This window comes from Myxocyprinus asiaticus, chromosome 14, assembly GCF_019703515.2.
Source record: "Myxocyprinus asiaticus isolate MX2 ecotype Aquarium Trade chromosome 14, UBuf_Myxa_2, whole genome shotgun sequence".
Lineage (NCBI taxonomy): Eukaryota > Metazoa > Chordata > Actinopteri > Cypriniformes > Catostomidae > Myxocyprinus > Myxocyprinus asiaticus.
This window is the reverse complement of record NC_059357.1, coordinates 357,907-373,567: the sequence shown is the minus strand read 5'-3', so window position 1 is coordinate 373,567 and position 15,661 is coordinate 357,907. Positions and strand designations below refer to the sequence as shown.

Here is a 15,661-nt window from a genome sequence, read left to right as displayed (position 1 = left end):
GTTTAAGTATCTTACAAAGAATTCTGCAGATTTTCCCTCTTAATCTGCACAGAAAATGTGAAAAGTCAGCACATTCAGTCTGGGCCTGGTTATTTCATTATTGTTATTATTGTGGTATTTTTTTCTTAGTCATCAAAACTCGAAAACGCTGAAAATTAATCTCCAACAACTCAAAGTTAGACATTATTAGGAATCTCAATTAAAGAACTTCATTTCCCAGCAGGCATTGCGTCCGTATTGTTTCCGGTGACGCATGCGATATAAAGATGGCGGAGTCCAAGGGTGAACGCGCGTGTGTGATTCCCGGAGGTTTTACAGGTAAAATTAAAGTTAGTTTCCGATGAAATGGTGTTGAGATTTTGGAGTCGATTTGACAAATATTAATCGCTTCCTTTAAAACCAACAAAACTGTCTGTGATACGATAAACTAGATGGCTGTAGTGAAGCAGACTCGTGTTCAGCTTGAACGTGTTAGTCTGACCAGAAAACAAAGAGATTTCTGGGTTACTACATTGAGTATTCCTTTTAAAACTGATATTAATTATAAAGTGATGATTTGCAGTGGATAATTGAGACATAAGCGGGGATCACACAATTAGATCTTAACAGTAATTAATCTAGTCTGAAGCAAAGCCTTTCTATCGAGTCAGTCCATCTCTGGAACATTCTCGGGAGGTTATTTCCCATATTTCAAATCAGCAGTAAAATCTGACAACAATAGGATCATACATTTTGCTTCTTTATCTCGGATTACGCTAAAAAACAAATTTCCCGACTTGTATAGCTAATGGGCACTATATTGACATTTAAAAAAGGGAAACTGTAAAACTTTTTTCACTGGGTCTCTGGAACTTTCAAAGGTGTTTTTTCAATAAAATAATATACAACATTTTAACCAAGCACAAGTTGCTTATATTCAGCAAATACTCATTTTAAAATATCAGTAACAATATAATCATTACTGTCACTTTAACTTTATTGAAATAAGCTGTCATTTATCCCAATCATAAAGTCACTTTTCGTGCAAGTCTGCCACCATTTTAAATAGATCAATATAAACATTGAAACTACTTTTTTTTCCCACAAATAACCACTAGATGTGTCATAAACATGTGAAACTTACATATCATAGGTTGTTTGCCTCGTCAGCTTGAACAGCTCGAATCCAGGGCGTGCTGAGTGACTCCAGCCAGGTCTCCTAAGCAACCAAATTGGCCCGGTTGCTACGGAGGGTAGAGTCACATGGGGTAACCTCCTCGTGGTCGCTATAATGTGGTTCTCGCTCTTGGTGGGGTGAGTTGTGCATGGATGCTGCGGAGAATAGCGTGAAGCCTCCACACGCACTAGGTCTCCGTGGTAACACGCGTGGATTGACGGTCTCAGACGCGGAGGCAACTGAGATTCGTCCTCCGCCACCCGGATTGAGGCGAGTCACTACACCACCACGAGGACTTAGAGCGCATTAGGAATTGGGCATTCCAAATTGGGGAGAAAAAACAAACAAAAAAGTAGACAAATAATGATCCACAAATTCTGTATTTGAACTGTATATTTAATATTTCACTTGTTCAAAAGTACAGCCTACTTTTTGTTCTTGTATTAAACAACCTACAAAAAAAATGTTTTATTGCTGATTTGTGTCTACTCAAAGAAATCAGGCAGACCAAAATACAACGTTGTGAAATGTTTTAAAATCATGTTGTGCTTGCTGGGTAATAGAGCGCAACAGTGCCTGCCATCTGGAATCCAGAAGTATTTTCCCCATTTTTCTCTTTTGTGATTTAATCAAATCTTCATAAAAGTTTATGAATCAAACCAGCCAGCTCTGAGGTGAATCACAGCATTTCAAACTTTGATTTGAAGCACAAATGTATTTGAAAATCAGACAAAAAGACAAAGATACTAGACCTTGTACTTAACATCTTTAATGAGGGAATGAAGTACAGTCCCATGAAGCACTGCAAATGACAATCACATTAAAAACTATGGAAAATGATAAAACTATTGATTTTAAGTTGTTAAGTAGATAAACAATATATTTTACGTTTATTGCAAAATATTCAGATATGTACAAATATATAAGTTTAAGGGTGGAAAGGCACTGACTCAATTACGCCAATCACAGTGCATCATGGGCGCGCGCGGTCACTCTCAGGCACGTTTTGCAGGTTTCATTGGTTCTCTGATTGGATCATGGGTAATGTAGTTTACCATGAATTCCGCTATCAAACAGATTTTTAAATAATGAAGTTGAGAACGCAGACTGATGGCTTCAATGGAATAAACCATTGATGAACAACAGTCGTGGAATATCAATTCGTCTATGGGTTAAATGAATGGGATTTTTACTTCCAGAACCAGACTGTTGCTTAAAGGAATATTCCGGGTTCAAAAGCTCAGTCAACAGCATTTGTGTCATAATGTTGATTACCACAAAGATTAATTTCGACTCGTTCCTCCTTTTCTTTTAAAAAAGCACAAATGTGTGTTCCAGTGAGACACTTACAGTGGAAGTCAATGGGGTCAATGTTTGGAGGGTTTAAAGACAGAAATGTGACGCTTATAATTTTATAAAAGCACTTACATTAATTCTTCTGTTCTGCTGTGTAGAATGCGTCTTACGTGTGCAATGTGAGTGATGGGCATTCTAGTTTGTCGCGTCACTCGATGCTTTACTGTAAATCACACTGATGAAACTTTGTGTGTGTGTGTCAGTGCTGTCACTGAAGTTCAGTGAGGATGATGCTGCTGTTCATCAGCTGTGTGTTAAAGAACATCGAGTCCGATCTGAGAAAAACACACACAGACCACTGGACAGAACACTGTTTGTCCTCAACATCCCTCCGTACTGCACACAGGTGAATAACACGCTAACAGACACTCACGTGTGCATATTGTGATGTGTGTGTCATTTCAAGAGCTGTTGTGTGTTTTCTAGAGTGTTGTTACAGACTTGTTCTCACGGTTTGGTCCGATCGAGTCAGTAGAACTGTGTGAGAGACCAGGAGGATCAGAAACTACCCGGAGTGAGCTGTCCAAACACTTCACACCTGCAGAGAAACAGGTACCACTGCAGCATCATACTGGGTCCAGTTCAGTGTTGTGTGATCATCACTAATGTGTGTGTTTTTTGTAGTGTTTCAGAGTGGGCTACATTATATTTAAAAACACTTCCAGTGTAACAGAGGCAAAGTGTCATTCATCAAGCATCCCGCTGATCGTCTCCACGAAAGACCGACCCATCAGAACCGGCATTCACAGTGAGTCACAATATGTGTGTGTGTTTAGAGCGGTTGAGCTGGATTCACAACCACTAATGATGTGTGTGTGTATGTAGAGTGGATTGAACAGTATTCCCAGTTGCTGATTGAAGCGTCGTCACTGCAGAGCGCCGTTGATAAATTCATGAATGAATTTGACAGACTGAAGGAAGAGGTGAGACACATGAAAACTGTATTATATGACCTGTAGAGGGAGATTGTTGATGATCGGTACAATTGCTTGAATTTCAGGAGGCGGAGCGTCTGAAGAAAGAGGCGGAGCAACAGAAGGAGGATGAAGAGGGTTGGGTGAAAGTGACGAAGGGAGGCCGTGGCGCTAAGGCCCGCCCACACAGCGAGATGGCCAATGAGAGATTGCTTAAAAAAGAAAACAAGAAAAGGGAACGTAAAGAGCTGCTGAACTTTTACTCGTGGCAGCACAGAAACACACAGCGCGAACGTGAGTCACCATCGTTGCTTTCCCATGATGCCGTGTGTCTGTGAGATGCTTTCGTGTTAAAATAAACTCCTGTGTTTTGTGTTTCAGACATCGCTGAGCTCAGGAGAAAGTTTGAAGAAGATAAACAGAGAATCGCTTTACTGCGAGCACAGAGGAAATTCAGACCCTACTGACACCACTTGCCCACAGTCACCCTGGACATCCTCGCTCATTCTGTATTCAGACTTTCATTTGAAATAAAAATTAGAGGGAAAAATCTATTTGTTTCTTTTTTTTATATGCAACAGTTCCTGTTAGTTAGTTCTGTTATTGCTGATAACAGCACTGACACGCTTCACTGCATCCGCTATTGTATCCGTTAGCTTTCTTCCTAATGGGAGTCTATGGCAGCCCTATGAACCATACATAGGAAAATGGTGGAATTTGGCACACTGATAGGGGTGGGCATGAAAAGGCCCTACACAAAATTTGGGGTCTTTAGGACAAACTATAGCGCCACTACCAGTTCAAAAATTTACTTTTTGTGTGTATCTTTTGAACCGTTTGGTCTATAAACAAAATTTAGTTAGCTAGAAACAAAATTTGCCTGAAGATTTACCAAGATGATCTTCCACTGACCAAACATCACTTCCACTTACGGTTAAGGTTAGGGAAAGGGTTAGATAAGGGGTAACCTATATCTTTAAATGCGGTTTGGATCTCCCGCCCCTTTTTGGAGAACTGCCTGCAGCTATTTTCTTCTCATAACTTTTATGATGTTTTGCCTCAAACCAAGAGGTTTGGGTCATGAGAATATAGACGATACCAATTTTCATTTTCGACATTTGCCATTTTGTTGGATTTAAAAGAAAATTGGTGTGCATCATTAACATCATGTTCTGAGTGTACCTGAGCAGTCTGGAGACAGTGCCACGTTTAGTTCAAAACATGGGGGTGCTTCAGCAAGGCTGGATGAATCAAATCACATACAAGGTTATCCTGGAAGAAAACTTGCTTCCTTCTGCTCTAACAATGTTCCCCAACTCTGAGGATTGGTTTTTCCAGCAGGACAATGCTCCATGCCACACAGACAGGTCAATCAAGGTGTGGATGGAGGACCACCGGATCAAGACCCTGTCATGGTCAGCCCAATCTCCAGACCTGAACCCCATTGAAAACCTCTGTGATCAAGAGGAAGATGGATGGCCACAAGCCATCAAACAAAGCCGAGATGCTTGAATTTTTGCACCAGGAGTGGCATAAAGTCACCCAACAGCAGTGTGAAAGACTGGCAGAGAGCATGCCAAGACACATGAAAGCTGAGATTGAAAATCAGGATTATTCCACCAAATATTGATTTCTGAACTCTAAGTTAAAACATTAGTATTGTGATGTTTATAAATGAATATGAACTTGTTTTCTTTCCATTATTGGAGGTCTGGAAACACGGCATCTTTTCTGTTATTTTGACCAGTTGTCATTTTCTGCAAATAAATGCTCTAAATGACAATATTTTTATTTGGAATTTGGGAGAAATGTTGTCAGTACTTCATAGAATAAAACAAAAATGTTCATTTTACTCAAACACATAACTATAAATAGTAAATCCAGAGAAACTGAACATTTTGCAGTGGTCTCTTAATTTATTCCAGAGCTGTATATATATATATATTATTGTCTGTCTTAGCTGACAAATAGTGGTTCTCTGTCTACCAATCACTGAGCGATTTAAAAGAGTGCACTAATAAAATGTGATGTCATCCATAGCAAAGAGGTCAACTCCATCTTACTCTTATGTCAAGATTTTCTTACTAAAACTTGCTCTTAGCAGTTTTGGGAATAGGGTTTAAGCAAAAACTCCTAGCTAAGAACTCTTTGGAGAACACCTAGTGGTAAGATAAAAATCTTTGTGAATACGGACCCAGAAAGGTACAGGTTCGAACCTGACTTACAGTGACTCATAAACCCATGTGCATTTACAATGGACATCATATCCACTCTGTTGGTCCTGTAATTGTTGCCCACATTTTTTTTATTTTTTTTTATTTTTTTATTTTCATTGGCTAAGAAGAAAATATTTCTGTCTATATTGTTTGACATGTCAGTAAGTTGAAATCTACCTAAAATTGTATAATGGTGGATGACAAATGCACATTGACTTTTTTTATTTATTTTTTTACCAACATTGAGATATACCTGGGAATGTGTTATATGGGAATGTGTATAAAGTCCTGTAACTGGACACCATTTCATTTAAGTCTTTCTCCATTTTAATTACCTTTTTGCCTTCACTAAATCTGAAATGAAGCCAATCAGACACTACATTCTGATGGTGGGTGTGGCCAGACTAGGCGAAATGCCTTCAATAATTATCTAATAAAATTACTTTTTTAGAGTTTTCATGACATTTTATTCACCAATAATTTTTAATTTGACTCATTTTAATTGCATCAATGTTATAGTTTTAGGGAGATTTCCCCAGCTGAATCATGAATAGATTTTGAGCATTTACCTGCTTTCTGAGGAGCAGATACAGAGATAGGAAATGTGTGTTTAACTTGCACAATTACTTTGATCAAAACCTGGTTGTGAAGTTCCCTGCTGCTGCAAACACTCCACCATCATTCCGGTCCCCAAAAACCCCAAAATCACAGGACTTAATGACTACAGACCTGTCGCTCTTTCGTCTGTGGTCATGAAATCATTTGAGAGACTGGTGTTGGCCCACCTGAAGGACATCACTGGACCTTTTCTAGATCCTTCAATTTGCTTATCGAGCAAACAGGTCTGTGGATGATGCTGTCAATATAGGACTGCATTATGTTCTGCAATACCTCAACAGACCTGGGACTTATGCAAGGATCCTATTTGTGGACTTCAGTTTGGCTTTAAATACCATCATGTCTGATCTTCTCTCAACCAGACGGACCCAGCTCTCCGTACCCACCCCAATCTGTCGATGGATCTCCAGCTTTCTGACAAATAGGCAGCAGCTAGTGAGACTGGGGAAACTCACATCCGGGACCCTCACTATTAGCACTGGTGCTCCTCGGGGATGCGTTCTCTCGCCACTGCTCTTCTCCCTGTACATGAATGACTGCACTGCAAAAGACCCCTCTGTCAAGCTCCTGAAGTTTTCAGATGACACCACGGTCATCGGCCTCATCTGCGACGGTGACGAGTCTGCATACAGACGAGAGGTTGATCGGCTGGCTGTCTGGGGCAGTCACAACAACCTTGAGCTGAACACGCTCAAAACAGTGGAGATGATAGTGGACTTTAGGAGAAACACCCCAACACTGACCCCCCTCACCATTCTAAACAGCACTGTGGCAGCAGTGGAGTCATTCAGGTTCCTGGGCACTACCATCTCCATTGTGCCATTGTGAAAAATGCCCAGCAGAGGTTGTACTTCCTTCGCCAGTTGAGGAAGTTCAACCTGCCACAGGTGCTGCTGATACAGTTCTACTCAGCAGTCATTGAGTCTGTCCTCTGCACTTCAATAACTGTCTGGTTTGGTTCAGGTACGAAATCAGAAAAAAGGAAACTACAACGGACAGTCAGGACTGCTGAGAGGACCATTGGTGCCCCCCTGCCCACCCTCCAAGACCTGTACACCTCCACAGTGAGGAAACGTGCAAGTAGAATCACTCTGGACCCCACACACCCTGCCCACTCCCTCTTTGAACTGTTGCCCTCTGGCCGGTGCTACAGAGCAATCAGCGCCAGGACATCCAGACACAAGAACAGTTTTTACCCTCAGGCCACTTATCACATGAACAATTAAACTGCATCAGGACTCCCATAGTGCAATAATGTAAATAAATATCTCATGTACATATGTAAATTCACTCATATTTAATTCAGTAACTGTACATACCCCTACCTTGCACATCGTTCATTACCACTTGCACATGTACATACACCATTCTATTATATGTCCTATTATTTGTGTCTATTTATACTCTTGTTTTATATTCTGTGTCTCACTGTAATGTTTTGTGTGCACTTGTTTCTCTTATCACCCAAAAACAATTCCTTGTGTACATGAGCACACCTGGCAATAGAGCTCATTCTGATTCTGATTCTGACGCTACAGCGTGGGGGCGGAGCAGAGCGTATTATGTATGGTGACGTCACATTTCAAGTCACATGATCGGCGTGAGTCAGAGCGTGTCACGTGGTGCCGGAAATAAAGTGCGCAGCTGTTGATCGAGCTGATCACAGTAATAAACACTCACATTAATAACACACACAACACTCCTTTATTACAACTGAAATTGAGTTGCGTTGATATTCACAGCTGCTTTATTTAAAGATTCATCAGTGGGTTTGAGATGGCGCTGAACCAAAACCATCATCCGAACGGAGGAGTTCTGATCCAGGCCGGAGAGAGGTACAACAACAACAACAACAACAACAACACAATATACACACAATAATCATCTTATAAGAGTTATACAATGCAATCATACACACACAATCATCATATACAGCAAATATAATCATATCTGATCATTAGCAGAATATACAATAATACACACATTAGACACAAATACATCTTGCCATGATATTAATATCTGATCATTCTAAGTTTCAATGTGTTTTATTAATATGATCAATAATTACAGGTGTTGTGCCAACGCATTAACATTCACTCAGTATTTATTATATAGTATGTTATATTGTTCACTGATAGACTAGACACATAACGAGCATCAAATCTGTCAGTTAAAGGTGTTTTTACATGAGATCAGTGTAAAAACAGTCAAATAAACTTCATCATTACAGACACAGTTTAGATGTTTTGTGCAGGAACTGTCCACATCAGTGTTGTGAAACTGGGATGTGATTGTGTGTGTGTGAAGTTTCCAGTTTGACCTCACTTCCTTTTTGTTGTCCAATCTTTCAGCATCTTACGAGAATGTAAGAACGTTGAACTTACCTTCAGTGATGTCACGCCCAAGAACGACCTGTTCAAGGGGACGAAGAAGGGCTCCGTCTACCTCACTCAATACAGGGTAAATAATCAATAACACAATACAGGATAATTAATCAATAACTCAATACAGGATAATTAATCAATAACATAATACAGGGTAAATAATCAATAACACAATACAGGATAATTAATCAATAACTCAATACAGGATAATTAATCAATAACATAATACAGGGTAAATAATCAATAACACAATACAGGATAATTAATCAATAACTCAATACAGGGTAAATAATCAATAACACAATACAGGATAATTAATCAATAACACAATACAGGATAATTAATCAATAACACAATACAGGGTAAATCAATAACACAATACAGGATAATTAATCAATAACTCAATACAGGATAATTAATCAATAACTCAATACAGGATAATTAATCAATAACACAATACAGGGTAAATAATCAATAACTCAATACAGGATAATTAATCAATAACACAATACAGGGTAAATAATCAATAACTCAATACAGGATAATTAATCAATAACACAATACAGGGTAAATAATCAATAACTCAATACAGGATAATTAATCAATAACTCAATACAGGATAATTAATCAATAACACAATACAGAGTAAATAATCAATAACTCAATACAGGATAATTAATCAATAACACAATACAGGGTAAATAATCAATAACTCAATACAGGATAATTAATCAATAACACAATACAGGGTAAATAATCAATAACTCAATACAGTGTAAATAATCAATAACTCAATACAGGGTAAATAATCAATAACTCAATACAGGGTAAATAATCAATAACACAATACAGGGTAATTAATCAATAACTTAGTGCAGGATAATCAGTAACTGTCGGACTGCAGTTTATAGCACAATGCTAATTGTGAGCAATTTAGTTAGAATCAATAAAATTATGAATAATAATGTGGTTTAATGGCACAGACATTTGAAGGAAACTCTGTCGCCCCCTTCGAGTACTGAGGTTTGTTACCGCAACAGTAACGCAAGAATGTTCAACCCCAATTCCAAAAAAGTTGGGACAGTTGATAGTTTACCCCTGTGAAACATCACCATTTCTTCTAATAACACTTATTAAGCATTTAGGCACTGAAGACACAAGTTTGTTAAGTTTAGAAAGTGGAATTTTCCTCCATTCATCCATTATACAGGTCTTTAGCTGCACAATTGTACGGGGTCTTCGTTGCCATATGGTGCTTCATAATGCACCACACATTCTCAGTTGGAGATGTTCAGGACTGCAGGCATGCCAATCTAGCACCCACACTCTCTACTTACACAGCTATGCACATGTAATCCGGGCAGTATGTGGTTTGAAGTTGTCCTGCTGGAAAATACAGGGACGTCCCTGGAAAAGACGGTGCTGGATGGCAGTATGTGTTACTCCAAAATGTGTACATATCTGTCTGCATTCATAGTGTTCTCACAGATGTGTGAGTTACCCATGCCATAGGCACTGACACACCCCTGGCCCATACAGACACTGGCTTTTGGACCTGACAAAAATAACAGCTTGGATGGTCCTTTTCCTCTTTGGTCCGGAGAACACGACAGCTGTGTTTTTCAAAAACTATTAGAAATGTGGACTCATCAGACCAAAAAACACAGTTCCATGATTCTACTTTCCATCTAAGATGAGACTGAGCCCAAAGAAGTCAGCAGCGCTTCTGGACAGTGTTGATGTATGGCTTCTCCTTTACATAGTAAAGTCTTAACTTGCATCTGTGGATGCAGCGGCGAGTGGTGTTGACTAACAAAGTTATTAAAGTAATCCCAAGCCCATGTTCATGATATCCATTACAGATGAATGATGTTTTTTAAGACAGTGACATCTGAGGGATCAGAGATCACGCACATTCAGAAGTGGTTTTTGTCTTGCCCTTTACGCACCGAGATTTGACCAGATTCACTGAATCTTTTAACTATATTGTGCACTGTAGAGGGTGAAATGCCCCAAATCCTTTCCATTTGTCTTTGGGGAACATTGTTCTCAAAGTGCTGGATTATTTGCTGAAGCATCTGTTGGTAAATTGACAAGTCTCGAATGATTCTTGCTCTTGAAGGACTAGGCTGTTTTTGGAGGCTCCTTATATACTATAACATGATTGCCTCACCTGTTAAACATCTCCTGTTTCACATCACCTTGTTATTTAAACTCGTCAAATTCTTAATAGTCTTAAATTGGCCCTGTCTCAACTTTTTTGGAGAGTGTTGCAATCATCTGATTTGAAATTACTGTAAATTTTAAAAAACAATGAAATTCACAGATTAAAACATCATATAATGTGTAGTTGTAGTGCTTTCAATATAGCAAAGGGTGAATATAATTTACAAATCACTCCTTTTTGTTTTTATTAGCATTTTTCATACTGTCCCAACATTTTTGGAATTGGGGTTGTATGTTATGAACAATGTGATGCTAGTAAAGCGTTGTTTGTGGCCTAACTAAACAATAGTGTGTGTTTCAGATGGTGTTTATGTGCAGTAATGTGAAGGAGAAGTTCTGCTCCTTCATGTTTCCATACTACCTGATGAAGAACTGCAGTATTGAACAGCCTGTTTTTGCTGCCAACTACATTCAGGGTTTGATCAAAGCTGAAGCAGGAGGTACCACACACTTTACCCAGCATACACCTGCTCTCTGTGTGAGTTTGTGTTTATTATAGCGTGTTTTCTTCACACTCGTGTGTTTCTTTCAGGTGGCTGGGAGGGTCAGACAAACTTCAAGATGTCTTTCCCCAGTGGAGGCGCTATAGAGCTCGGACAACACCTCTTCAAACTGGCCACTAACGGTGAGAGAGTGTGTGTGTGTGTGTAAATGATGATGAAACACGAGCAGAACAAATTGTCCTTAAAACCTTTGTTTTTTTAAGTTGTCTCATTATACAACAGTTAACATACGAATGCTTTAATGAACAATTGCCTTGGGGGGCGTGCTTTGTGACTCCAGTTGGGTTACAGATGTAAAAAGTGACAATTTACGTAAAAATGTACTACAAATCAAAATCAAATCACTTTTATTGTCACTCAACTATATACACAAGTGCAACAGTGGGTGAAAGTCTTGGGTGCAGTTCCGATCAACATAGCAGTATGACAATTACAGTAAACATCTGATTTACACACAACACAGTTTACACATCTGTTACACAACACTATATACAATATACACCTAATAATATACAATATACACAAAATAAGAAGACTGTACACAATAAAAATACACTGTACCCCCCATGTAATCAGTGGAAATAAATCTGAAGTGTTGTATTGTACTGTATTGACATTCAGCTGTCGGTTGATAGTCAGTTGCCAGTGTGTTGTTAAGAGAGAATATAATTTATGACAGTCCGGTGTGAGATAAAAGAGTAATAAAGTGCAGTGCTGATGTATATTGATCGAGAGAGATCAAGAGTTCAGAAGTCTGATTGCTTGAGGGAAGAAGCTGTCATGGAGTCGGCTGGTGCGGGTCCTGATGCTGCGATACCGCCTGCCTGATGGTAGCAGTGAGAACAGCCCATGGCTCGGGTGGCTGGAGTCTCTGATGATCCTCCGAGCTTTTTTCACACACCGCCTGGTATATATGTCCTGGAGGGAGGGAAGCTCACCTCCGATGATGTGTCTGGCAGTTCGCACCACCCTTTGCAGTGCTTTGCGGTTGTGGGCGGTGCTATTGCCGTACCAGGCGGAGATACAGCCAGTCAGGATGCTCTCTACAGTGCAGGTGTAGAACCATGTGAGGATGTGGCGGTTCATTCCAAACTTCCTCAGCCGTCTCAGGAAGAAGAGGCGCTGATGAGCCTTCTTCACAACGACTTCAGTGTGGATGGACCATGTGAGTTCCTCAGTGATGTGGACACCCAGGAACTTGAAGCTGCTGACTCTTTCCACTGGTGCTCCATTGATGGTGATGGGACTGTGTTCTCTGTCTCTTCTCCTGAAGTCCACCACAAGCTCCTTTGTCTTACTGACGTTGAGGGAGAGGTTGTGCTCCTGACACCAGTGTGTCAGAGTGTGCACCTCCTCTCTGTAGGCTGTTTCATCATTGTCAGTGATCAGACCTACCACCGTCGTATCATCAGCAAACTTAATGATGGCATTGGAGCTGTGTGTTGCCACACAGTCATGTGTGTACAGGGAATACAGGAGTGGGCTGAGAACACAGCCCTGTGGGGCTCCAGTGTTGAGGGTCAGTGAAGAGGAGATGTTGCTGCCTATTCTAACCACCTGGCGTCTGCTTGACAGGAAGTCCAGGATCCAGCTGCACAGCGATCTGTTTAAGCCCAGAGCCCGGAGTTTCTCATCAAGCTTGGAGGGCACTATGGTGTTGAATGCTGAGCTGTAGTCTACAAACAACATTCTCACATAAGTGTTCTTTTTTTCCAGGTGGGAGAGAGCAGTGTGTATTGTAGATGCAATGGCATCATCAGTGGAGCGGTTGTTGCGGTAAGCAAACTGCAATGGGTCTAGTGAGGGAGGCAGCACAGAGCAGATGTAATCTCTGATTAGTCTCTCAAAGCATTTGCTGATGATGGGGGTCAGAGCAACAGGACGCCAGTCATTTAAGCAAGTGATTTTGGATTGCTTTGGTACAGGCACAATGGTGGATGTTTTAAAGCATGTGGGGACCACAGACAAAGAGAGGGAAAGGTTGAAAATATCCGTAAAAACACCAGCCAGTTGGTTCACGCACGCTCTGATGACGCGGTCCGGAATGCCGTCTGGACCCGCGGCTTTGCGGATATTCACCCGTCGGAAGGATCGGGTTACATCCGCTACAGAGACGGAGAGTGAACTAACCTCTGTAGCTTCAGCCGCGAGAGCTCTCTCCACAAGTAGGGTGTTATTTTCCTCGAAACGAGCATAAAAAGTGTTTAGCTCATCCGCGAGAGAGGCAGCGGTGTTCACGGCGGAGTTTTTATTCCCTTTAAAGTCCGTGATGATATTAACTCCCTGCCACATGCTTCTAGAGTTGGTGGTGTTGAACTGTCCTTCAATCTTGTTCCTGTACTGGCGTTTTGCTGCTCTGATAGTTTTGCAGAGGGCATAACTGGCTTGTTTATGCTCCTCTGCATTCCCGGAATTAAAAGCGGAGGTCCGCGCATTAAGTGCCGTGCGAACATCGTTATTAATCCACGGCTTCTGGTTGGGGTAGATACGTATTGTTGTGGTCGGCACTACATCATCTATGCATTTTTGTTGTTGTCTTATGAATGTAAAGCGTAACAATTTACATAACGATGATGCTACGAATTTAAAACATGACAGTTTACGTAACAGTGGAGTTATACATGTAAATAGTGACAATTTACGTAACGAGGTTACGAATGTAAAAAGTGACAATTTACGTAAACATTTACTTACAAAAGTAAAGTGTGACAATTTACGTCATGTGTTGAAAGTTCAGTATTGATCTGGTGTGTATTTGTGTGAGGGTGTTCTGATTTTAGTGTGTTTGTGTGTTTGTCAGCGTCTCGGGCTCCAGCGGTTCACAATGGCACCGCAGCGTTTGGATTGGCTGCAGGTATGAATGGATATGCCAGTCCAGCGATGCCACAGCCTTACCCGTATCCCAGCATGCCACAGGCTGGGTACAACCCATATCCATACACCCCCACTGCTGCACCAGGTACAATACAGCATTTATTACCACTTATACTATATAAAAACACACATACTGTATATGAATGTTTCTTCAACTTCAGGAACTATCACGTACCAGGTGTTGATTTGATTAATTATTTATTCTTTTTCTTTTTGTTATATGTATTAAAAGAATGTCAAAGTTATGTTGTGTGTGTTATGTGTGTAGGTGTGTATCCCAGCGCTCCCATGTACATGGCTCCTCCTCCTCCATATCCCGGACCACCACAGAACTGGTGCCCTCCTCCAGGTACACACATACATACACACACACACACACACACACAGAGTCATGTGCTTGACTGATACATGCTGGTTAATTGCATTAATGAATGTGAAGTTCTGATCATGATGTGTTTTATCTCTTTCTTACATTCACTCCAGGAAACACAAAGGCAGCAGAAGCGGCCAGCAGCGCATTTTACAACCCCAGTAACCCTCACAGCGTCTACATGCCCATGGTGAGACACACAACATACATCAACACACAAACACAAACACACACAGTTGTGTTGAGGAGATTTAACACTTGTGTTGTCTGTCAGGATCAGCCGCCTCCATATTACCCTCCGGAGAATCCCGACAAGAAGAGCAACTGAAACAAACATCAGCTCTTCTGTATCGAATCATATTACAATAAATAATCCTGCTGTGGGTTTCTCAAACTCATCTTCAACTATCTTCATATATACAACTATTATTTCAGTATTTAATCATGAGCATAAAAATTAACAGTTTCTATTTCTGCTCATTCTGATTTTAATCCTAATGAAGTGTGTGTAAGTTCATTTGATTATAAAATAATATTAATGATGAACGTCAGAGTAGAACTGAAGCATTAATGTGTCTTTATTCAGTGTGTGAGTGTGTTTTCTCTCTCGTTTGATTAAATGCTTGTAAACTTCACTTTCTTACAAGTGGATCTTATAGACTGATGAATAAAGTTCTTATATTCTCAATATTCTTCTACTGCTATTCATTGATGTTCATGTATGAGATATGAATGTAATTATTGGGCTGTGTTCTGATTTTAGATTAATTTAAAAGAAACACCAAAAATCAAATTCTCAGAGATCCAGAACACGTTTAATATAACGGGCAGTTCAATCAGTCTGTTCAGAATAGAATATTAGAATTCTGGATACTGTTTATAAAACACTCTGTGCTGCCTATTATTATTAAAAAATACTATGTGAAATATTAGGCGTTATCCTCGTTCAATGTTTTAAACTGTTGTCACATGACTTCACATTGCATATTTAATTCAGTGAATGGCATCCAGTTATCTCAGTAATACAGTTTGACATTTTAATTC

The 15,661-nt window shown here is 40.1% G+C and overlaps 2 protein-coding genes across 3 annotated transcripts; both read left to right on the top strand.

The window, feature by feature from the left end:
• Positions 1-204: 204 nt before the first annotated feature.
• rrp7a (ribosomal RNA processing 7 homolog A) lies at positions 205-3,978 on the top strand. Its single transcript, XM_051716556.1, has 7 exons — positions 205-318; positions 2,716-2,858; positions 2,939-3,064; positions 3,137-3,260; positions 3,338-3,435; positions 3,513-3,720; positions 3,808-3,978. The coding sequence occupies exons 1-7, from the start codon at positions 267-269 to the stop codon at positions 3,891-3,893; spliced, it is 837 nt and encodes a 278-aa protein (XP_051572516.1). The 5' UTR covers positions 205-266; the 3' UTR covers positions 3,894-3,978.
• A 3,884-nt stretch (positions 3,979-7,862) lies between these two features.
• wbp2nl (WBP2 N-terminal like) lies at positions 7,863-15,305 on the top strand. Of its 2 annotated transcripts, none has more exons than XM_051715708.1 (8): positions 7,863-8,095; positions 8,612-8,720; positions 11,172-11,310; positions 11,403-11,495; positions 14,174-14,332; positions 14,516-14,596; positions 14,731-14,807; positions 14,892-15,305. In XM_051715708.1, the coding sequence occupies exons 1-8, from the start codon at positions 8,037-8,039 to the stop codon at positions 14,943-14,945; spliced, it is 771 nt and encodes a 256-aa protein (XP_051571668.1). In that variant the 5' UTR covers positions 7,863-8,036; the 3' UTR covers positions 14,946-15,305. The 2 variants fall into 2 exon arrangements, with proteins under 2 accessions (XP_051571668.1, XP_051571667.1); XM_051715707.1 differs by having other exon boundaries at positions 11,160-11,310.
• The last annotated feature ends 356 nt before the right edge of the window (positions 15,306-15,661 follow it).

Bases quoted from the DNA above. Each gene is read 5' to 3' on its own strand.
- rrp7a (XM_051716556.1), top strand. From the start codon at position 267: ATGGCGGAGTCCAAGGGTGAACGCGCGTGTGTGATTCCCGGAGGTTTT. The intron at 319-2,715 runs GTAAAATTAAAG...TGTGTGTGTCAG, and splicing joins GATTCCCGGAGGTTTTACAG to TGCTGTCACTGAAGTTCAGT. The intron at 3,721-3,807 runs GTGAGTCACCAT...TTTGTGTTTCAG, and splicing joins CAGAAACACACAGCGCGAAC to ACATCGCTGAGCTCAGGAGA.
- wbp2nl (XM_051715707.1), top strand. From the start codon at position 8,037: ATGGCGCTGAACCAAAACCATCATCCGAACGGAGGAGTTCTGATCCAG. The intron at 8,721-11,159 runs GTAAATAATCAA...ACTAAACAATAG, and splicing joins TCTACCTCACTCAATACAGG to TGTGTGTTTCAGATGGTGTT. The intron at 14,808-14,891 runs GTGAGACACACA...GTTGTCTGTCAG, and splicing joins ACAGCGTCTACATGCCCATG to GATCAGCCGCCTCCATATTA.